Source organism: Pholcus phalangioides, unplaced genomic scaffold (genome assembly GCF_987345545.1).
Source record: "Pholcus phalangioides strain wild (caught in Gottingen) unplaced genomic scaffold, Ppha-v1.0 ptg000010l_1, whole genome shotgun sequence".
Lineage (NCBI taxonomy): Eukaryota > Metazoa > Arthropoda > Arachnida > Araneae > Pholcidae > Pholcus > Pholcus phalangioides.
This window is the reverse complement of record NW_028301603.1, coordinates 32,397,917-32,423,261: the sequence shown is the minus strand read 5'-3', so window position 1 is coordinate 32,423,261 and position 25,345 is coordinate 32,397,917. Positions and strand designations below refer to the sequence as shown.

At 42.0% G+C, this 25,345-nt stretch overlaps 1 protein-coding gene and 1 non-coding gene across 2 annotated transcripts in view; one reads left to right on the top strand and one right to left on the bottom strand.

Moving 5' to 3' along the window:
- The window catches only part of LOC149081296 (neural cell adhesion molecule 2-like), a 40,585-nt gene that overhangs the window by 1,402 nt on the left and 13,838 nt on the right, over positions 1 to 25,345 (top strand). The window contains exons 2-3 of the mRNA XM_089238314.1: positions 21,016 to 21,084; positions 23,480 to 23,818. Coding sequence (XP_089094440.1) covers positions 21,016 to 21,084; positions 23,480 to 23,818 — 408 coding nt within the window. The remainder of the gene's footprint in view (positions 1 to 21,015; positions 21,085 to 23,479; positions 23,819 to 25,345) is intronic.
- On the bottom strand, positions 14,562 to 14,634 carry TRNAV-CAC (transfer RNA valine (anticodon CAC)). Its single transcript has one exon. It is a non-coding gene; the product is annotated as a tRNA-Val (tRNA).

Here is a 25,345-nt window from a genome sequence, read left to right as displayed (position 1 = left end):
GGAAAAACAAGTATAATTGTTTCTTATTAAATCTCTATATGTACGATATAATGTTTAATAATAAATTAAGACCTACATAAGTAAGCTATAGCCTGTGTGAAACTATGTCTTATAATTCTTATATAGACATTTCCCGCTTGTAACGTTTTTTAGTTACGGTTTCTTGAAAAACGTTATAAGTGGGATGTCGACTGTACCTATGATTCTATTTATTTTTATTTTCTTGGGGTGGGGGGACGACGTTGGAAAAGATATACTTATTTACAGAATTAATTTTGAAGTAATTTTGAAATTAATGAAGGAAGTAATTTTTTTTTTAAATTAATGAAGGAAGTAATTTTTTTTTTAAATTAATGAAGGAAGTAATTTTTTTTTAAATTAATGAAGGAAGTAATTTTTTTTTTAATTAATGAAGGAAGTAATTTTAAAATTAATGAAGGAAGTAATTTTAAAATTAATGAAGGAAGTAATTTTAAAATTAATGAAGGAAGTAATTTTAAAATTAATGAAGGAAGTAATTTTAAAATTAATGAAGGAAGTAATTTTAAAATTAATGAAAAAAATCATTTGTAATTAACGAAAGGAATAATTTATGAATTAATGAAAGGAATAATTTATGAATTAATGAAAGGAATAATTTATGAATTAATGAAAGGAATAATTTATGAATTAATGAAAGGAATAATTTATGAATTAATGAAAGGAATAATTTATGAATTAATGAAAGGAATAATTTATGAATTAATGAAAGGAATAATTTATGAATTAGTGAAAGGAATGATTTGAGAATGAATAAAAGAGCTAAATAGGATTAATAATAATTAGGAATTAATAAAATAAAAAATTAGATAATTAGTAATTAATATCAAATTGAAATAATACTTTAGAGTCAAATTAGAATTATATTAAGAAATTAATTTAAGAGGAAATTTCAAATAAACAAAAGAAATAACTTCTGAATTAATGTAACAATTTCAAATTTATAAGAGAACAATTAAAAAAAATTTTTTTAATTGTTTTATAACACAAAATTTATAAGAGAAAAATTATAAATATGCACATTATTTAGGAAAAGAACTAAAAGAGAAAGAAACAATTTAACAATTTAAGAATCAGTAAAAAAAATATTTTTTATGATTCAATTATTAACTGTGATTATTATTATCAATTCATTATTATCAATTATTAACTTATGATTTAATTATTAACTGTTAAATAAAAAAATAAGTGACTAAAAACTAAATTTAAAAACTAAAATAACAGTGAAAAAATTAAATAATTTTGGCGTTAATTTCAAATAAACGAAAAGAATGATCTCGGAATCGATGAAAGAAATCATTTCGTAATAAATGAAGGAAACAAACATACACACACGTATATATTCGATCATTATTTTGATGTCGCCTTGTACAGTTGGACTCGGTTATAACGAACACGATTATTACGAATTTTCACATATAGCGAAGTTTTTCCATATCCCGTGAATTTCGTATCACTTAACTGTGTTATTTCGTAATGCTTATAACTAGAGCCCGTAAGTTCAGGCAAAATGCCATAAATGCCTTTTTACCTATTATCAAACTTCTTTGGTAAAAATGCCTTTTTTTTAAAATTTTCGTGCCATAAATGCCTATTTTAAGTTAATTTCGGAAGCCATATAATCTATAAAACTTGGGTATTTTGAGCATTCAGAACTTCAAAAGAATTGCTGTTTTTAAAATTTTCCAACTCAGTATTAATTATCATCAGAAAGCCTCTCCCCCACTCCAGCCCTCACTTAACCTCAAATAAGTGATCTGAGAGATTGGTGTTGCCACGCATTAACTTCGCTCTAACCGGATGGTGTCAGACATGAATGATTTTGTTTTAGAGAAACGCAGCCCGTGTTACAAAAGCAGGGGGAAAATAAGAAATTTTTGGTTTCAAAGTCAAACGTTGACCAGAGTCGCCCCCAGGGGTGTGCGCAACAGATACGGCTACACAGGGCAACGCGTTTGAAGGAGTTTCGCATACGTGGTAATATTTCACAAAAATAGAACAAAGTAGCCATGCTTCAACTATAGAAATGATAATGATTATTCCAAATAATACAACAAATAAACGAGAATTATCCTCAACTCAAGGGAGCCCCACAGATAATTTTTTCTACGGGCTCCGCGTCTGGTAATGGTGGTAATAGAATTGGCCTAATCCTGAGGGTCTACTAACATTTTACTTTGGACTTGAAATCAATGTAACTTGGATAATAATGCAGTTATTATAAACTATAATTAAAGCAATAGACGGATTAAGTGCGACCAATTTTTCAGCTAGCTTTTGGACCCTTAATACCTTTTCTTTGTTTTGGTTATTTTTTCTTCCTTTCAAAAATTATAAATGCTTTTTTTTAGTGCCTGTTTTAGGCATTTTTAGTGCTCTTTTGCCTACTTATTTCGACCATTTTTAGTGTCTAAACTTCCGGGCTCTACTTATACCGAGCACCGAGTTCAGCAAAGTACGCCAATAACGAATTTTTAACCGGTTTTCAAAGAAAAATTTTCGAGAATTTCTTTGTATTCTTGTCTAAATCTTCTTATATAGCTGAAAATTTACCTATCTGCAATGTTTAGCTACAGCTGAAAATGTTTCTCTGTTTTTCATGGAAGACATTATGTTGGTGCGTTCTTTGGTATTTATTGTAAAAATCGTATATACTGTTCTCCAATGAGTCATATTTTTCTTGAAGAAAATCGTAGAAGAAAGAAAAGAAAGGTTATTTTATGCTTAAGACCAAAATAAGGGGCCATTCAAGTATTACGTCAGCAGATTTTTAGCCATTCTTTTTACCCCTTTCCCCCCCGTCAGCAAAAGTCAGCAAAACTCTGCCCCCCCATCAGCAAAATTTCGTCAGCTCTGCCCTCCTCCTCCCTAACGCATATTGGGATCACAGACGTACACGGGGGGGGGGGGGAATCCAGCACGATCCCCGTATGCCCCCATCCCCCCCCCCCCCAGACGATTAAAGAAAATACTTTTAACTTTTATACGTTATTACAATCAATTTCTGTTAACTTCAATGTTATTTGGAAGGCTAAGAACTCAAAATTTCTCTTAAACTAATTCATTGCGACCCCTCTTAATCCATATACGCTCAACCCATGACCTGCGGGCCAAATGTGACTCTCCACCTCAAACCAAATTTTGTAAAAAAGGGGACACTAATTGTAAATCTGAGGGGCACATTTACAGATTGCTTAAGTGACCCGTGCCCCAATTTCAGAGCATTTAAGTGACACGTGGCACATTTTCAGATCACATGAGTGATCCTTTGCACTGTTCCAGAACCCTTAAGTGGTTCGTGGCACATTTAGAGTTTCCTGAAGTGACATGTGGACAGTTTTCGAGCATTTAAGCGGCCCTCAGTGCAGTTCTACATCACTCAAGTTACCCGCGGCACATTCTTAGATTACTTGGGTGATTCCCGGTACAGTTCTATAGCACTTATGTGGCCCGCAACATATTTCTAGAGCACTTAAGCGGCCCCCCCCCCTCCACAAATTTCCAGATAGCTTGAAAGATCCGCGGAACATCTAGATATTACTAAAGGGGCTCTATAGAGATGACTTACCAATAGGGAAAATGTAGTTCAGTTGCCCCCAAACTAGGGGAGGGGGGAAAGGGTTTTTCTAGCTTTTGGCACACCCAGTAAAGGAGCCATTATTTCATATTCTTATAAAGGGTATTGCATAGGCGGAGATAGACTTGGAAGTCTGGGGGGGGGGGCAAGGCCATTATTGCTGGGGGGGGACACGATGATGATGATGTCAGTTCACATATACATTAGATTAGTCGACTCCACTTTTGATGCTGGGGGGGGGGGTGGCAATGCTCCCCCACGCCCCCTCCCGTATCTCCGCCCATGGGGTATTGATGACGTAAGCATCATTCCAACCCCTCCCCTCGTCATCAAAAATTAGCAAAATCCGACCCTCCATCGGTGCTGACATAATACTTGAATGATCCCTAACCTCCAAAATGCCTTTGCTGCATTTGCCACCAGTGAGTGGCGTCGGAGCCAGCAGGGTGCTGTGGATGCTCCCCACAGTATTTTTTAATCACGAACCAGAATTGATTCATAAATCAAAGTTTCCTACTTAAAACTTGATTCGAGCACTCACAGGTCTGAAACACTTCGGACGCCCCTGTCTGCTACTTTGCTTTAGCTAGATCTTTTGGCATGTCTCTAGGAATAGTATTAGGCCGGGCCTACACTATAAAAGTTTGACAAAAGTACTTTTATAAAACTTGAAAAACGTAACGGTTACATTCAAGCGAATGTAACCATTATTTTATTGGATGACTTATTTGGTTTTTTTTTTTCAAATTTTGTATAACGGTTGGTACTTGGAAAATATAGTATTATATACAAATCCCACCCACGGAAAAAATAACAATGTTATGAAAATAGTCTGAGCAATGTTTATTTGAAAAATTATAAAAAAAAAGTCATCGAGCTACACACACACCTTCAAAAATATGCACTTATTCTGAAAATACTTTGATTTTATGCATTTATATGCATTAATGCTAAAAAAGGCCAAAATATCCTTAAAAAAAAATTGTATATAATCCGGGCTCTAATTAAAATCATCACCCCCAGACGAAAAGCACCCGTCCCAGAACTAACATACAGTATGGCTTTAGCTGGAATGATCACTATGCTATAATGCTAATCATAGGGTGTTCATCTGAGTTGTCGATGAAGGTCTCCTTAGTATGAAATCAAGCACATCTATCCTCAATGGTTTAAGCGAGCACCATAATCCCTGCAAAAACCTACCAAGGGTAGACCCTTGTAGGGTTCATAGTGCTGCTCACTTAAACCATCGAGGACAGATGTGCTAGATTTCATATCAATCTCATTGTTTTGATTTTTTTTTTTACACTATAAATTCATTACACAGGAGGCCCCCACCAAAGACCTCAGTGTTGGGGGAGGGTAGGTTACTCCAAGATGAATCGGGGGAGGGCATGATGAGCACACCGAGATGCTCGCGGTAAAAAGGAAAAATTTTATTGTCACATGTGTGAAATGCGATCTTCAACTCTTTTTTTTTCCTGAATAGGAGAGCATTTTGTCTTTCATTTCAATATATTGTTCATAACCAATAAATGAGTAAAAATAAAATGTCATCAGAAAACTATTCCTTCTAGAAAATATTGAAAACTACAGTATTATACACACACGGTACAGTATTATATTACATATAAGAAACACGCACATCAATGAACTAGAACCCCATCCGCCACCTATCAAATAAAACTATTACGATTCTTCAATTGAAATTTAGCAACCGGATTTTAATTATTGTGCCGTGTAAAAAAAAATCAAATATGACATTAAATAATACTCTATAAGCAATAATATTAGTTAAATAATCAAGTTTGCCTCAAAATTTTAACAGTTGTTAGTTGCGTATGGTAAACTAACGTTAGTAAAACTCAGAACGCTAACTTCAACAATTATACGTGAAACCATGGATGAAATAGAATATTGGTGTGATCAATCTGCCATCCAACTGAATAGTGACAAATGCAAATTTTTATGGTTCACTAGACGTCGTAAAATACCGGACAGACGACTTCAAATTGGCACACAATCATTAAGCTATATTATAGCAAAATATTTTATTGATTGATAATGACTGACAAATATTTTATTTGTCAGTCAGACAAATGAAATGTTTGGCCTGCATTCTCAATAAAAATCTTTCTTTCTCTTCACACATTGATCATGTAATAAACAAATCTAATAGAATTATGGGAATGCTCAATCATATTACATTTCCACAGGCAAAACTTTCATTAAAGAACAAAATTAGTCTTTTTAAATCAATAATAAGACCTACTCTACTCTATGTGACTTACTAGCTTGTTCACTGGCTGATTCACCAACTCATTCGGTCCCTCACTCGCTCACGTATTCACTCACTTGCTCAATCAGTCGCTCACACATTCATTCACTGGCTCACATATTCACTTACTTGCTCAATCGCTCAATCACACATTCACTCGCTCGCTCAATCACTCACTCACTCGTGACGAACTGTTTGTCCGTGAAATTTTCATATTGGTGAATTGCGTGGCGAGATGAATTGCTGTCGGTGAATTTTCTCATGAATCGAGGATATAAGATATTCTTCGATAATGACTGATTTGCATAATTTTTCACAATATTACTTCAATATTTTCGCTCAATAAAAATCAATGATGCGCTGATTGCCAATCTCTCACGTGATTAACTTTCGGCTTAGCAGTGTTGATAAGTTTCGGTTTTACTCCACTTTGGAGAGAATGTGGTTATGGTTAATATGTACAGGTCCTCTCCGCAAAATAAATGCGTAATTCTCTCCGTAAAAATTTGGTAATTAGCAGCGTTAGTGGTTAAATAGCAAGATGAATCGGATTAGCGGTCATAATGATTAGTTTTCGATGTTTTTCGTTAATGTACTGGATGAAAGAGTGATATCGTGTGTGTGTTATCGATACTTTAATGATGATGGTGATTGTGGCTCGGTTCAACGTTTGATGAGTTGATGGTACTCATGATTCTTTTTGGTTTTTATTGTGAGCATTTGGAGCCAATGATCGATGCTTTCTCGTTAAGGTTTGGTTCCAGATTTTGTTATCAAAAGTCCGTTGATACGAAATTGGTATGTTTAGTAATACCTCGGCTAACGAACGCTTCGACTTAGGAATTTTTCGACTAACGAAGATTTCTTTCCGACATTTTTCCTACCTTGGCTAATACGCTGAAACCTCCCTTTCGAGGACGCCGATGGGACAAAAAAATTTGTCCGTAAAAGAAAGGCGATGAATCAGCGGTTTAAAACGCATAGTTTTATTATACAAGGGGGAATTATTATTTGGTCGTAAAAGAGGGCTGTCCGTTATGAGGGGTTTTACTGCAAATACGGATTTGACTAACGAACATGCTATTGTAGGGGGTGCACAACCTTGTATATATATGTTACTGACAAAGCCTGAACCCGACCAGTTCGCGCGAAATGGCTAGAGATCCCTGGCCAAAGTCCGAAAAGATAAGGTGATTCGGGGTCATCACTATTTAGCATATTTCTTCGTGATAATCACGTCCACGTTCGCTAATAGCAATCCATCATATCACAGTCACAATGCGGTAATCTTTTTTTTTTTTTTTCAAAATTTTACAGTCAGATATGACCGCTGACAGGTTACTGCTGTCAAAATTTGATAGAAAACTATGTGTCTATATAATAAATATATATAAATAATTTTTTTCTCTAAAATTTCTTTTTTCTATCTCGTCACATGGAGCTAATCCAATACAGCTACTATATATCGCCACGTATCACACGTTGGCGGGAAAAAAATATAGATTTGGCGCCCACCGGACCCTTTTTCATCAGCACATCGAACTTTGGCCAAAACTCTCGTCCAATTCGCGAATTGGCTGCATTTCGGGCTTTGGTAGTTGACATTCCGTATTTTGACCGAAGTTTTGAAATCAATAATTAAGATTATTTACATGACTTATAAATTATATCATGATAATTATGACTTAATATGACTATAATTAATTATAATCACATAAATATATTCATCACACATTATTGTCAATGAAAATACAACGACCCCGCGGTTATAGCGACTCGTTTTTTTTTCCTGTTAATTAGTGTTCTTTATAATAATTAGGGTGATAATGTTACGGTAAATATGATAAATCCATTTATTTTGCGTAATCACCTACCATTTTTGTAAGTTTGATACACTTCCCTAAATTTATCACTTTTACCGTCGATTATGCATAATACCCAAGCGTCGTCCATGACATGATCAATCGATACTAAATTCATCATATTTGTCGGTTATTATGCATAATCGACATTTCGTATTGGTAAGTGGGATAAATCGGTCCCATTTCCGTGATAACATTTTATTATCCAGATGACTATCGGAATCAGGTATAATGAACTCTGATTTAGCGAATTTTTCCGAACATCTTCGAAATAACACCTATAATTAGCTCATATTTGACGAATTCTGAAATCTGACCTTGATATAACAAACGCCTATTTGACAAATTTTACGATTGTTACGATTTACATGCAATAAATCTTTTTCCCCAACGTTAGGTATAAAAAACAGACGGACATTCCCTGGATGTAATCAGCTCTAATCTCAGCAATTTCATGAGAAAACGTCATCAGCATGGGAACAAAAGTGACGCTTGCCACCTGGCAGTCGAGCCGTTAGGAAGCTAGCCTCTCACTGTGCAGGTCTGGGTTCGAATCCCGATTCGGGCATAAAATGCAACCACCTCGGATACAACGACGAATTAAATTATTAAATTAAATTTGTGATCCTCACGTATTCCCAAGGGATCCGTCCAGGGACTTTGTTAGTAAAGTTCAGTACGAACAGTCAATAATTACAGCCCAGGTGTCGTTACAACCGAAGTCGTTATAACCGAGTTTGACTGTACGTTGGGAGTCACGCATATGCACACAACACGTTCTGCATGCGCAAATTCCTTAGAAATTTCCCAGAGAAATGTTTACGAGATGCATGTGCGGTTAAGTAGTACGGTAAAACCCCTCTTAACGGGGACACTCCACTGAAGGAGTCACCCCTCTTTTACGGCCAAATAATATTTTCCCTTGGTGTAATAAAAGTATAACATTGAAATAACTTGATAAACGGTCACCCATTTTTTACGGATGAATTTTATTTTCGTCCCACCAGTGACCGCAAAAGAGAGGTTTTACTGTACTTAATCATTTCATTAATTCACACTAGTTAACAAATTAATACTTTCTAAATCTCTTAAGCTAAGCAAATGGGTGGCTTTACTTAATGGGCGGCTTTCCTTGGTTCAGCGTGGAGTCACTTCGGTTATAACTGGAGAAACAGCGAGACACCCAGACTGACGCAAAAATCAACGTAAGCACTTCGCCCCCCCCGCCCCCCGGGGAGAGGGGGAAACCGGGTATCTCAGGTAAAACCAGAAAGGGAGAGGGGGAAACCGGGTATCTCAGGTAAAACCAGAATTTATTGATATGCCAAAGATTAAATGTAGTGCATCGTAATGAACATTATGTAAATCGAAGAATCAAATAAATCAAGTCAAAGTCAAAGTGCAACGGGCACCAATAATAAATTATAGAAAGTTGTGTAAAATCATATCACAGGAGCAATCAAAAGTTTGATCGATCAAGGATTACATGACAGAGGGGTGGAGCACCCCATTCCGCCGCTCAGACAATTCAAACGGTACTAGTGTCCTCTTGTCGAAGCAGTCGAGTGACGGTGCATTGATAACTCATGTGGCCAATCCTATCCATCCCGATGAAAATTTTACGGGAACCACAGCAAACCAACTTCACCACCACTGTGGTGACGGTAGAGTTCAAACCCGGGTTCTCGCATTTGGCCACCACCACAGTGGTTTAGTGTACATACCCACGTTTGACTGTAGTAGTCTTGAATGAAACGGTTTCTGCTCAGCTCCGCGAACCCTTAGCCCACCACCTCAAAACCCGGTACCATTGGCACAGTGACTCGAAACAACGAGCCAGTGATACCATTGCCACGACGATGTTGAGTGTAAGTGGCTGAGCAACTGACCTCCAAATGCAGAGAGGACGAACGCAAAGGGTTCGCTCACTCAAACTGCCGGGGGTCACGATGCTCGGTACCTCTCTGGTCCGCAGAGCTAAGCCAAACTAACAGGGGAGAAAGAACAACGAACCACAAAAACATCAAACGAAGACATTGGGAACCCTTCCCAGAGCTACCTAACCGTGTCAATGCCCACGACCGAAACCCTAAAAACTGTGATTCTTACCTGAATCTAGATTAAGCCTCATACAGAGGCCTTCCTTCGAGGTTAGACGCAAACACGTCTTACCGGAATGGAATCTCCAACACGAATGATTTTCAACAGACGTTTCAACACCTCCAAAATGTACTTTTAAGAGATTCCGTTTCTCAATAATGAGCGAGAAAGTAATTCATTTGTTGAAACACATTGTTACTCAACTACAGTGAGAGCGAATCACAGTGGTGCGCAAACGGTGGGTCGTGTCAATGAACTGAGGTGAGGGGGCGGTGGTCATGAGAGATTCTCCAAAATAAAAACTTACAAATAAGAAATTTTTATTAAAAAATATGTCAAAACGAAAGAATGCCTTTATTCAGCTGAGCTAATTACCATGTATCATACTGTGATTTGTTTTGTAACGTAATTTTGTCAAATTCTGCTTGTACGGAAATGACATTTGAATGGATTCTCTAGCCATGTTACTCTATGGAAGCTTTAAGATGTTTTGTAACGTGTGCTTCAAAAGGGATACACATCCGCGTTTCACGAACAACTCAGATAGTATATAGATCAGCGGTTCTCAACCTTTTTTTGATAGTATATGGATCAGCGGTTCTCAACCTTTTTTTGATAGTATATAGATCATAGGTTCTCAACCTTTTTCGATAATTCGATAATATATAGATCAGCGGTTCTCAACCTTTTTTCGATAGTATATACATAGATCAGCGGTTCTCAACCTTTTTCGATAGTTCGATAATATATAGATCAGTGGTTCTCAACCTTTTTCGATAGTATATAGATCAGCGGTTCTCAACCTTTTTTGACTCGCGGAGCCCTTTCAGTACATAACTTTTATATCGGAGCCCTGTTTGACTCGAGGAGCCCTTTTTGTATATAATTTTTATGGTGGAACCCTGTAGGCCTCTTTTTTTCATTTTATATATATATATCCATCAAATTTACTTATTTATTTTATTTTCCTTAAGTCACCGCGGAGTCCCTAAGAAGAAGTACACACGGAGCCCCGGGGCTCCGCGGAGCACCGGTTGAGAACAGCTGGCGTATGCAATAGGATATGGGGGAGGGGGGCGTATTGTGTTTGGGGAGCACAAGGAATATCTCAAAGATAAATTTTGAGCTACTAACCTTCAAAAAAAATGTAAAATTAACAGGAATGGATAAAGATAACACACAGTATATAAAAGTATTTGCTTTCTGTATTTTAATTTTTTACTAAAATATTTGACAATATTAATTTTTGATGGTCTTGGGGAGATAGCCATAAGCTACCCTCCATCTAGCCCGAGTGGCGTGGTGGTAAGATACTCGTCTACACCGTTAAGATTGCTGTCGTGGTTCCGGGTTCAAACCCGGGGGGGGGGGATATAGGTGAGATATTTTCCCCTGACGAACTTGAGGCGACCACCGATAGACAACGCTTTCATTTCCAACCCATCTTATTAATGGCAGTAAATTGTACTACAGTCGAATCCCGTTATAACGAACGCCAAGAGACCGGAGGAATCACTTCGTTAAAACGAAATTTCGTTATAAAGGAATTCCAGGTTACCTACATTGTTCCTATGTAAACTTATTTGGGGGGATTAGAAAAGTGTTCGTTATATAAAAAGAGATTTTCGCTATAACGGTATTCGTTAAAACGGGATTCGACTGTATAACGATATGGCCGGATTGGTGTAGTAGTAGTTGGGCTCCAAAGTATGCAACATACCTCCAAGAGTGACGGGAGTGATAGTTCGCCTCTGTCCCCATCAAGCGGGATGAGAGGAGGGGGGCGGGGTACCCAAAGTCTCCCATCTTCGGCTGTCTTCGTCTTCGAGCCCCGCCCACGAGAGGGAGAGAGTGGTCTTGGGTGTCAGAGCAGCATGGCTGTTTCCCTACAGAGCGCAATACACCTCACGACAGCGCTTTACGTCGGGCGTGATTGGCCGACTGCTTCTGGAGGAGTCAAATGCGTCGTGCGCCGCGGTTTTTCCGATGCTCTCTTGTGTTTTTTTCCCCTTCTCTTCAAACCGGAGCATGCGGACGACAGACTAGCTGATGCCAAGGCTATATATTAAGTATAATATAGCCGCCCTGATCTGATGCGCCACACTAGGAAAACACAAACGCGTAGCGTAATTATGTAACACGTTTCTGCCGGCGCGAAATGGTCTAATTCGGTTCACGCTGCGCAACAAACCTATTTCTAGGAAAACCCGGCTTTAGGGGCCTTTCAAGTATTACGTCAGCGAATTTTCAGCCATTTTTGACCCCCGTCAGCAAAAGTCAACAAAACTCTAACCCCCCCCCACCCCCCCCCCCGTCAGCAAAATTCGTCAGCTCAGCCCCCCTAACACATATTGGTGGGTCACTGATCATTTTTGTCGCACCACGGTCATTTTCTGCACACGAGGGCTAATTAGACCGGGACCTACAATTTATTACCTATCGACCTGGGCTACCGCGCCCCATTTGGGTGGGATCAGAGACGTATGTACGCGGGGTAATTACAATCAATTTCTGTTAATTCTGTTAATGGGGGGGGGGGGCTTCCATACACGAGGGTTCCTTATACACGATAAAATACGGTATATGTGCTAAATAGCTGAGGTAACCCTTTGAAGGGCAGATATTTTTTTCAAAAACACACAGGAAAAAATTTAAACAGGTGCGCCCACTTTGCGACCGCCCCCCCCCCCTCAAAGACAAGGTATTATATTTTCATTTCATATATTTACTCTTATCAGGACGTTTTTATTTAGGAAATTCTCTCGTGACATCTTAAATTGTCAACGTTACCCCCGAAGAAGGTCGTGGCAAACATTTTGGGAACCACTGTATCAAGGCAATAGAGGTGAGGGAGGGAAATGAACTCTTTTTTCAAATAGTCCTGTGGCGTCGCCGCCGACGTGTGGGAAAAGAAAGCCACTTCCTCAGAGCGAGGATTGATGTACGCGCTCAAAGCGCCATCAGGTGATTATTCTAGTTATTGCGCAGTTCGTTTTTCGTCATGTATATAGTATGTTGTGTGAAATAAAGTCCGTCCCTCGTGTAAGATATGTCTCTGTAACTACACGCAACCGATGCATCTCATAATTCCCGATAGTCCTATCTTAAGGGAGGCAAAATATTATCCGCCTCAGGCGGCAGAATTTCTAGGACCGCCCCTTGATTTAGTTTTATCTTTTATCGCCTGTCGGCCACCCGAATATTGCCACCCCCTTCTCCCATTGTAGTCCAATTTGCTTGACTACCTCTTTCCCCGAACTCGCCACCCTGTGCTATAATCCGGTTACCCCCCACCCCCACTGCAAGTACACAGAGTCTATAAAGTCACTCTTTTAGTCACTTACATGCGTCCACACCGCTTTGGTAACTTACATGCTTGCGCACTGTTTTGGTGGCCACTCACTAGGCCCGTAGTCAGAAATTTCGTTCGGGGGAGGGGGACTACTTTCATTTCGGGGGATCAAAGTGATAAAACAATAGATAGCCATTTCTTCCCTTTCTTTCGGTCATTTTCTCACATTTCGGGGGTGTGGGACCAGACCAAAAAGTTCCCCTCCCCCATCCCGCTATGGCCTTGCCACTCACATACTTGCACACGCTCCAGGTCACTCGCTGACCTGGTCCCCACGCTTTGTGGGACACTCTTTTGATCACTCAAATGCTTCCTCACGCTCTAAGTAATTGGTTTGCTCACTCGCGTGATTGCAAACTCTCCACGTCACTCTTTTGGTCATTCGCTGTCTGGCAAGCAGTGCCGTCTTAACACATGGGGGCCCACTCGGGCACGACGCGGGGGACCTTAAGAGAAGAGGGGGGCCTCAAAAAAATGAGATCCGGTTGAAATTTTCTAGGATTTACTTGGTAGGGACTCCGAAAAACCACTTGGCCTGGGGGGCCCATGATACTCCTAAGACGGCCCTACCGGGCAGAGAGGGATTTATTGCGGGTTATACAAATTTCCCCGCCCTTTTCCCCCTTTGCACTAATTTTTTTCGGCCACTCGTTTCTCAAATTTGCCGTCGCCCCTCTGAATTTCACCCCCTAGACTTATATCCCGCTAGCCCCCCCCCCTCCCCCTGTAGAATCACCACTCACCACTATCCCGTACTTTGCAAAAGTCATGATATACCCGAATGGTAATCCGTGATTCTAATAAGCGGCTTCTGCTATAGTAGTGTTATTAAAACGAGCTCTTTTTCAACTAACCTCAAGAAATCCGGCACACTCTGGTCTGATATGTGACGGATTAGGGAGACAGTCTACACCAGCGGTTCTCAACCGGTGCTCCGTGTGCACTTCCTGAAGCAGGGCCCCTAGGCTGGGATCTTTTACGGGCCACCAGACCAGACTTTCACGGGGGAGCCCCCTTTATGATGAATTTATAGCGTGAAAAAACAAAAAAGATTATTAAAATCCTCCCGGGCCCCAGGGCTGGAGCCTTGTCAGAGCCCACCCCTTGTGGAGGCCATGCCCAGGGGCTCCGCGGCGACTCACAAGGAAAATAAAATAAGTAAGTAAATTGGACAGGATAAATTAAAAAAAAAAAAAGAAGCCTACGGGGTTCCGCCATAAAAATTATATACCAAAAAGGGCTCCTCGAGTCAAAAAAAGGTTGAGAGCCCCTCTGGCCCCTACACTATATAATTTTTTTAATAATGAACACTTAAAAAAAATTAAAGGGGGGGGGGAAAAAAAAAGTTTCACTTGTTTCCGCCCGGGATCGAACCGGGGACCTTGCGCGTGTGAAGCGCACGTGATAACCACTACACCACGGAAACACGTCCTTAAAATGCCGTATTACTTATCACTAGAAAAATCTTCAAAAGTATTATCCAGCTTGGCATGTGAGTAGAGGGCTATAGGGTTTTTATCTCAACGCAATAGGACCATGGCCCCCCACAAGGGGTGGGCTGACAAGGCTCCAGCCCTGGGACCCAGGACAATTTTCACAATTTTTTGCTTTTTCACGCTGTAAATTCATCATAAAGGGGCCCCGTGAAAGTCTGGTCGGGGGCCCGCAAAAGATCCCAGCCTAGGGGCCCTGCTCCAGGATGTGGGGGCCCTGAATAGGACCTTGACATGACTTGCGAGTGGGAGTGGTCCTCGGAAATGCGTGGAGGCCCCCCCCCCTCCTACGGCCAGGGTCGAGATGTCTAACGTATGTATTCGTTTGTGCATTTTTGTATATTTTTCCCTTTTAAAATCACGAGGGGTCTGCACCATATAGGATGAGACGAAGGCGAAGGCGGCCAATCAATCACCCTTCCCTCCCATTCAGTGAAAAAGTAGTGTTATACATGGCCCCCACATCCTGTAACGGGGTCCCTAGGCTGGGATCTTTTCACGGGCCCCTTCTGCAGTTAATTTATAGCGTTAAAAAGCAAAAAAATGATGATAGCCATCCCGGGCCCCAGGACTAGAGCCCTGTCAGCCTCCCCTATGTGGGGGCCATCGTGTTATATTAACATAGACGGGAGCATGGGTGGAGATACGGGGGGGCGGCATGGTGGGGCATTGCCCCCCCCCCCCCAGCGTCAAAGGTGGAGTCGACTGATCTAATGTCTAAATGTACATACGAATTGACATCATCATCATCTTGCCCCCCCCAGCAATAATGACCGTGCCCCCCGCCTATGGACGGGAAGGCAGAGGCGTAAATTACCCCCCCCCCCTCCTTCACGGTGCTTTGCATTCAGGGTCTTCTTAAAAAGCATCATGGGGGGGGGGGGAATCAGAATTTTTTTTTACATGAAAGGAAAATCCCGAAGATGGGGGAGGACATGACCACCACATCCTGGAGTAGGGCCCTAGAATGGGATCATTTGCACCCTCCCCCCCCCCCCTGACTGGCCCCTTCATGATGGATTTATAGCGTGAAAAACAAAAAATAACGAAAGTCGTCCCATGCCCCAGGGCTGAAGCTTTTGCCATCCCACCCTTTGTGGTGGACATGGGGGGAGGATCATTGGGAAAAGGAAGGGGCCGGCTTCGAGATATAGAGCACACAAAAAAAGGGAGCCACGACGAGACATTTTCCAACACTGTGTGAATTTACACAGGGTTCCAAATATATTCCACTGTATTTTAATAAAATATACTTGTGCCAGTGATCGTTATACCCATGGTCCCCACAAGGGGTGAGCTGGCAAGGCTCCAGCCAGTGCCATCTTAAGGCATGGGCCCACCCCGGCACGGCCCGGGGACCTCAAGCGAAGAGGGGCCTCACAAAAATGAGATCTGGTTGAAATTTTGGAAAATTTATTTGGTAGGGCCTAAGAAAAATCAATTGGCCCGGGGGCCCATGATACTCTTAAGACGGCCCTGGACGATTTTCATTATTTTTTGTTTTTTCACGCTGTAAATCCACAATAAGAGGGCCAGTGAAAGTCCTGTCGGGGCCCAGCAAAAGATCCCAGCATAGGGCCCTACTCCAGGATGTGGGGGCCATGGTTATACCTCTCTTTAAGGAAAATTTCCCTTTTTACTAAAAATACTCCCCCACACACACACACATTCTGAAAAAAGTGTGTTGTCATCTACGGGTGGGGGGGGGGAGAAATACAAAATGTAATGGCACTATATTTATTCATTTTTTTTCAAAAAAGAAAATTTATTTTCTTTCACGAACTCTCAGAATTCCCCACAAACACGGAGAGATTTCCCCACGTGGGGAAAAATTTCGACCGATTTTCCCACGAAAATGGAAATTTTACCAGGTTTTTGACTTGCGGAACCGTTTTTAGTTTGTGGTATTCAAGCTAGATGGCAGCAGCTCAATTCACATTTTTATTTCCCCCATCGAAAGAAAATCCAGTTTGTTTTTTTAGGCGGGCATTTAAAAAAAATTATATATACAGTCGAATCACGTTAAAACGAACTCCATGAGACCGGAGAAGTAACTTCGTTATAGCGAAAATTTCGTTATAAAGGAATTCCAGGTATTTGCATTGTTCTTATATAAACTTATCTGGGCGTTCTTTGAAACGAGATTTTCGCTATAACGGTACGTATTCGTTAAAACGAGATTCGACTGTGTGGTAGTACGTACTAGAGGAGGGACTTTCAACGCATGACCCCCGAACCGGAGCTTTTTTGTCCCACCGACGAAAAGGCTAGGGTCGTTAAGAGCATCATGGGGACCTCACAAAGGGGGGGGGGGAGTGGCTGACAGGGCCTGGAACAGTTCTAATCATTTTTTGCTTTTTCACGCTATAAATTAACTACAGAAGGGGCCCCGTGAAAAGAGTCTAGCCTGGGGCGCCCGCTCCAGGATATGGGGGCCATGGGGGGGGGGGCGGGCCAGGTGATTTTTCTAAGGCCCTACCTGGGAAATTCTCGAAAAATTCACCTACTTCTCGTTTTTCTGAATCCCCCATTTAATTCTCTCGATGGCCTCCGGGCGGAGATACGGGGGGGGGCCGTGGCGGGGCATTGCCCCCCCCCCCAGCGTCAAAGGTAGAGTCCACTGATCTAATGTATAAATGTATATACGAATTGACATCATCATCATCTTGCCCCCCCCCGAGCAATAATGACCGTGCCCCCCCCCCCCAGACTTCCAAGTCTATCCCCGCCTATGTGCCCGGTTGGGCCCATGCGTTGAGACGGCACTGGAAAAGGCTTACAAGTTACAGAATTCATATATAAATGCTGAAAAAAAGAACCTCAATGAAGAACTATATTCCAGAATTGATGAAATAATTAATTTCATTGCAGGGGCGGCTCCTGAAGGGGTGCGCCCCGCTTGAAAATTCCAAGTCTCTCTCTCTCATTAATGAAATTCTTCAAATGTATTTGATGCCAACTTGCTATTGAATTTCTTTTCTTTTTTCAAATGAATCTGATTAATTAGAAAGGAAATATATTCGGAAGCATCGATTAACCCTTCAAGCGGCAAGAACGAGATATCTCGACTCCACAAAAGCCCCTTATTTCAGCATTGACAAGACAAGATGTTTTGTAAAGTTAATTTCTCAATGGAAAACTTTTCCTCTGTGCCTCTTAGTTTTGCACCTGCTGTAAATCGGAAGAAAAAGTAATTCATTAAAGAAAGATGTGACGTCATTCTGAATGAAGGGGAGTTTTGTGATTTTTAACTGCCGCTTTTAAAGGGTTAAAAAAAAAAATGTGTCCCATAAAATACGGTCAAGGGTAGAGCGGCGCTTTCCATGGATAGCTATGTATTCTCTTCTTTCTTCTTAATAAGACGGGTTTTTCTGCGCCGCGTGAAGCGAATAGGACTGTTTCGCATCTGCAGGAACGTGTAACTTTACCACGCTACACGTTTGTGTTTTCCTACCTAGCGTGGGGCGTCGTCTGCACGTCCACGTACATTTTTTGCGCAATGAAAGAGGGAGAAAGAAAGGGAGGGGAAGAAAACACAAAAGTAAAGCCGGGTTTTGCGCAGCGTGAACCGAATTAGACCATTTCACGCCGCAGAAACGCGTTGCATAATCACGCTACGCGTTTGTGTTTTCCTAGCGTGGCGCATCAGATCAGGGCGGCTATATTATACTGTAGTACAGCGGTTCTTACAACCTTTTTTGACTCACGGAGCGAGTCAGTATAAATTTCTCAGTATATAATTTCTATGGCGGAACCCTGTTTGACTCGAGGAACACTTTTTTGTATATAATTTATATGGCAGGACCTTGTAGGCCTCTCTTATTTACTTATCTATCAAATTTACTGATTCATTTTATTATCCTCGAGTCACCGCGGAGCCCTGGGAGTTGTAAACGGAGCCCTTGGTGCTCCGCGGAGCACCGGTTGAGAACCGCTGCTGTAGTATATGGTCTTGGCATCAGCTACTCCAGTGATTCCCAACGTGGGCGTTAACGCCCCCTGGGGGGCGATGGAATGTTCCAGGGAGGCGGTAGAAGCTACGGGTATAGCATAGGATCCTATGGGTTGGATTGTGTTGGGGTGCGATGGGAGAAAAAAATTTCTGAAGAAGGGGGTGATGGGAGAAAAAAATTTCTGGAGAAGGGGGCGATGGGACAAAAAAATTTCTGAAAAGGGGGCGATGGGACAAAAAAGGTTGGGAAACTATGAGCTACTTTGTTGTCTGCATGCTCCGGTTTGAAGGGAAGGGAAATAAGACACACAAGAGTGAATAGAAGATCGGTGAAACGCTCGGTGCACGACGCATTTGACTCCTCCAGAAACAGTCCGCCAATCATGCCCGACGTAAAGCGCTGCCGTGAGCCGAATTGCGTGTCGCGATGGGCGATTCCCGTTGCGCACTGCACAGAAAACCTGCTCCGAGGAAATCCCGGTGGTCATATACTATATAGCCTGAGCTGATGCGCCACGCCAGGAAAACATACTCACACACACACACACCTAAATCTACACTGCTCAAAACAATTAGGGGAGCAAGCAAAAAAGTGAAGAAAACCGTGCGAGACAGCCACGTATTGGCATACAATGGATAGTACACGCGTATCAATGCGCAATACAGAAAAAAGACGTAAAAAAATTTGGAATTAAGCTTTAATTCTTTGAAAATATGGAAAAAACATGAAAAGATGATTTAGGGCAACAATTTGGTTACATGTGAACGATAAAAAAAAGTACTGTTTAGACATGATGCATGAGTTTTAATAGGGCGTGTGGTCTCCTCGAACAGCTAAGACTGCTGCACACCTGTTTGCCATGGATGCGATGAGGTTATCGATCAGACTTTCGGGAATACTGTTCCACTCCTCAAGAAGTGCAATCTGCAAGTCTCGGACAGTAACAGGCGGCCTTGGTCGCGCAGCAATGCGTCGTCCAAACATACTCGATTGGATTCAGGTCAGGAGAGCACGCTGGCCATTCCATACGCTGTATTGTTTCAGCTTCAAGCATGTTCTCCACCAGACGAGCTCTATGCGGTCGGGCATTATCATCCTGGAAAACAAAGGAATCTCCAATGGCTCCAGCGTAAGGGATGACACGAGGTCGCAGTATCTCGTCTGCATACCTTCGGGCCGTCAAAGTGCCATTCCGAATGATATGCAGGTCCGTACGTCCGGCTATGCTGATTCCACCCCATACCATCCAACCAGCTCGTCTGTATTGTGACCTTTCACGAACGAATGCGGGGTTATTTCGAGTGCCCCTGTCCCTCCATACCAGAACACGTCGGGTGTCGCACTCCAGATTGAATCGGGACTCGTCTGTAAAAAGCACTTGGCTCCAATCATGTTGCTCCCAATCTCGATGTTCAGCAGTCCATCTTCTTCGGGCCGCACGGTGGCGTGGGGTCAACGGAATGCAGACCATTGGCCTACGTGCATAGAGCCTTCTCTCACGAAGCCGATTACGTACTGTTTGGCTGGACACCCTTCGTCCTGTTGCCAAGAAAGAGCAACCGTCTTTGCAGCTGCGTAGCATTCCCTGTTCTGTTTCGACGGGCTGTTAACCGTACATACCGGTCATCAGTTGCTGTAGTGGCGCGTGGCCGACCTTGCCCTGGTCGACGTCTAACATTTCCTGTTTCTTGGAATCGATTCCACAGCCTTGCAACAACACTTCTGGCGACTCCAACAGCGTCCGCGACACTACGTTGTGTTTGCCCGGATTCCAGTCTGCCTATAACACGCCATGCCATGGATTCCGGTAAATCACGTTGTTGAGACATCCTCAAGTCACCTTGTCTCAAAAAAAATACTGCGCAAACGAATTTCACAGTTACGGCAGTAAAACAGACGTTTCTGCAACATCCCGATTTCTGCCCTTAGCTCCTTTTTCTGGTTTTTGACGTCATGAACTTTGATTTGCATATGAAGTTTTCTTCTTCCGTTTCCTGCTAGGCTTTAAATTATGGATGATTCATTTTATGTTACTTATCGGTATACATCTTTGCGTAATTTTGTTAAAACCATGTGCTCCCCTAATTGTTTTGAGCAGTGTAGATACCGCAGTATAACTTGCTGGTCCTCGGGATCCATGAATTTTTATATTTTTTTTTGGTTCGCAATGTCTGAAAGGGTGAAGACCCCCCTCCCCCCTCCCCCCCCCCCCCCCCGCAGTGAAAAAAAGTAATCGAAACATTGATATTTTGTGTCAGTATAATTATGTCTTTTTCATGCTGGTTTTGAATTTGATGCTGTTTTTTCCTCAAGGGATGCGCCATTTCTATAACTTTCTGGGTTTTTTTTTTCTATTTGCAGTGCAATTTTTGAAATTGCTGAGAATCATCTGGCTAGCTAGCTTCGCGATTCTACATAACACGATTATTGGTAAATATGTATATATATATCATTTATGCATGTCATCATCGAACGTGAGGACGTATGTCCTCATTTTTTATGTCATTTTAAGTGTTCCCATAAAAGTATTTGAAATTTATCCATTTTGTCCTCATATTTTTCTTGTTATTTATTTATTTATACGATATTGCTTGGCCGAGGCCTATACAAGGAAATGCGGTGGTGGAGTTTGACAGAGGACACGGTTGATGTTACAAAGGAAATCTCGAAACTGTGGTGCAATCAATAATGTTTGGTGGGAGGTTGTTCCTATCGGTTATTGTTCGAGGAGAGAAACTAAATTTGTGAAACAATCTCTGCGGATACAAAATGGGTTTAAATTTTCGGGAATCGTTAATTCTATTGGAAAAGTATGAAGCTGGAATTAGAAAATTGGAAGTGTCGATATGAGAATGGCCATGAAGGATTTTGTAAAGGAAAGTTAATCTAGAGCAGTGATTTCCAAACGTGGGCGTTAACGCCCCATGGGGGCGATGGAATGTTCCAGGGGGCGGTAGAAACTACGGGTATAACATAGGATCCTATGGGTTAGATTACGTTGGGGGGCGATGGGAGAAAAAAATTTCTGAAGAAGGGGACGATGGGACAAAAAAATGTTGGGAAACTATGATCTAGATTCTAGGGCATATATTATTCCCTCACATCGCTTATTCACTCTCTCAATCGGCATAAATAGACGCACAAATCAATGTCTTGAGCTCGCCTGACAAAGGTTGGCGACGCCCCTAGGAGCCGGGACACACGCACACTTTGAGGAAACACTGCCATAATACCATGGGCTGCTCATGTCAACAAAAGACTGTTCAAGCTGGTAGAGGCTGTGTTATTGGACGTGGATATATGGTATTGGACGTGTGTAGTTGGCATGATATGGGACCCCCCACCGATAAGGCTACAGACGACTCTCTTTAGAGTGATTTCCAGCACATAAACATCCCCTTTCTAATGACTTACATCAGTGGTCTTTCAACGCACAGCCCGTGGGCCACATTTGCCCCCCCCCCCACCCGAAGCCTCTTGCCGTAGCTTGCCGATCATTTTCAGAAAATTACCCAATTGCACCAATTCGTTAGAAGTTCCGCAGAGGGAACGAGGTGTATGTCTGGTTTAGAGTAGTAGTCGTTATATGAAAACGTATGGGACCTATCCTACCTGTCGTTGTAATGGAATGGTCGCTATTACGTGGGGTTGTTGTCGTTATAACGAGTGTCGACTGTAACTTATAAATCAATGAGAGAAATAATTTCCTATGATTACTGATGGAAATTATTTCGCAATCGATAAAAGAATAATTGCGTAATTATTTGAAAGAAATTATTTCAACATGCTTTGCGAGGGAAAATAATTTCAGAATTAACGAAATAAATAATTGAAGAATAATTTAAAACGATTTGAGATGAATATTAATCTTATTAATCTCAGAATTAATTAATATAATCAATAATTAATCAAAATCTTTCCCAGAATTAGAGAAAAATATTATTTCAGAACTAATCAAAATTGAATAATTTCAGAATATAAATCATTGTCTTCAATCATTTTTGTCGCCTTTTTAACGCGGGGGGGGGGGGGGAAGGGAATTGACCCTTTTTCTATTAATGACGTCACTAAATTACATGCGTTGGTGGCCCGCGGGCTCCGTTGGAAGTTTCAATCTGGCCTTCCGTGTCTGAAAAGTTGAAGACCCTTGCTCTTTACTTGTGCTCGGGGAGGCGAGATGCTCTAGAGCAGTGTTTCTAAACCACCGGGCCCTGATATCATTCATACCGGGCCGCGAGTGATTAGCCGTTTCATTTTTCCTCATTCATTTTCCGTTGGTCGTGTGTTTGACCGGGCCTTCGACTCACAAAAATGAACGAAACCGGGCCGTGGGTTTGAGAACCACTGCGCTAGAGCAGTGTTTCGAAGCCCGCGGTCCGGTAAGCTCTGTTGCATTACCTCGTCCCGTCCAATAGGAGATGCGACTATTTCCAATTGCAATTGCTACATGTAACTGCAGCTTTGCACTCCCTTTCCGTGTGGTCCTCAGCACCGCAGGCTCTGCACAACTCTTTGTTGCACCGCTTGGCCTGATGTCCGCATCTTCTGCACCTCCAGCACCGCGGCCCGGTAAATCTCTTTTGTGTAAGTGGAAAAGTCCGGTCATACACACAACTAACGAGAAATTAAGGGGAAAAATGAAACTGCGAATCACCCACGGGTCGCCGGTTGAGGAAACACTGCTCTAGAGACGGGATTCAAGGAATACCGTCGTTACCCTGGATAACGGGAATGAGAGGAGAAAAATGTATCTGTAACTTGTGATTATATAGTTTTTCATTTTGATTTATAAGTAACAGATAACTGTATTGTCTGGTCTTTCAAGTTTTCGCCATCTACCGAGTGGACGGTCAGCTCGGGTCGACCGCGGACTTGCCGTGTCCGGCCTCCGATCCCCCAGCGGAGGACAGGGCGATAGCGGCCTTCTGGTACAAGGACGAGGAGATCATTCCTTTCTACACCGTCGACGGACGCTCGTCCGCAAACCTCGGCGAAGGCAAACACCGGCAGCTGTCCGCTCTGGGTCACCGTTCAAAGTTCAACGTGTCCGAGGCCGTCCTGAACCTGCAGGTCGAATCCAAAGATGACGAGGGTGTCTACGTGTGCAGAATCGACTTCTACAAGTCGCTAACGAAGACGTCCACGGTCACGCTGTACGTCACAGGTGAGTGAATGAGTTCGGATTTTGGGCATGGCTCCTGCATCTTGGAGCAGGTTGCCCCTAAGCTTTGATCGTTGAAAGTCTGTTTTGGGCCCCAAAACAGACTTTTCGTGAGCCCTTCTATATAGAATTTATACAACAAAAATTATGATAACTTTAACGGGCCCCAGGGCTGGAGACCTGTCAGCCCCGCCCTTGTGGGGAGGGTCATGGATTTTAGCACCCACTAAATTGGGGGGGGGGCTGCTCCACCTGCCCATGCGGAAACCACAAAAGAAAATTGATATAACTATATTAGGTCCAGCTCGTTCAAATGACCATTACCTACTAAACGCCATCTTAACGCATGGGTTCCGCACACCGGGTACAGCCCAAGGCCCTTTTGATACTCCGGTCACTTCCAGTGACCCTGCATATTGACCAATTTTACATCATTGCAATCGTTTAGTATCAATTTTACTCGACTTGTAGACAGGGCCTGTTCCTCATAAGATCGGGCCCTAGGCAAATAAGAATATTTGTTGCCCCTTATCTTTCTTTGAGGCAAGATGCATGGAGGAGGAAGGAGGCATGTGGATTGTGCCTAAAGCACAGAAGGCAGCAAATTTCGGGCCCTGGGCATGTATTCTGTTTGCTCATGCGAGAGACAGAGGCCCTGCTTGTGTGTGTGGGGGTGGGGGGGGGCATTGTAATGCGTTTCTCACAGAGTGGGGGGACTGCAATGACACAGCGTGTCTTCCATTCGTGAAAGACGTACTGGAACCCGCCTATGGATTCTTGACATTGGCAGTCATAAAATGTTGGAAGGTTATTAAGGTGGCCAAAAGTGTCTCGTATATAACGGTATGCTCGGGAAAGCGGTGCGTTGCATGGTATACGCATAGCTGCCAAGTCTCCCGAATTTTTCGGGAATCTCCCGAATTTTAGCTTCATCGTTCGACCTCCCGAAAAGTTCTTAAATCTCCCGAATTTTTACAAAAATCCCTAATTGTCCCTAAAAATTCCCTACTTCGTTATAAAAAAATCCCCAATCATGAAAACAATCACTAAGGAATTTCTTGTGGGGCATGAAGCATCTTTTTTTTCCCTTTCGAAATGACGTCACACGTCGTAAATGGGGAAATTCCCTTTTTAAGGAAGTTTTACAAACCCTCTGATGGTAACAAGAAAGTTGTTTGTCTTATCGTGCAGGAAAATGGCTTAGCAGCCAATAGTCCTGGATAATAATTGAAGATTCTAGTGACGCGCATATGGTCAAAATTTCTTTTGTTGAAGTTACGTACGTGCGATATAACAAAGCATGAAAGCAAAATGATAAGCAAAAACATATTTAATCAATTTTAAAGATACTTATTCCGATGAATTTCCTTTCATCAAACGTTCCAGAAGAGGGCCGACTTTTCCTTTTTGTACAAGTTGTGTTACGGACACAAACATCGGTAATGGTGGAAAGACTGCCATCAAGCAAGTGTCACAAAAAGTCAGTGTTCTTCAAAAATTGACGGTGTTTTCCTTCATCTTCCGATGATT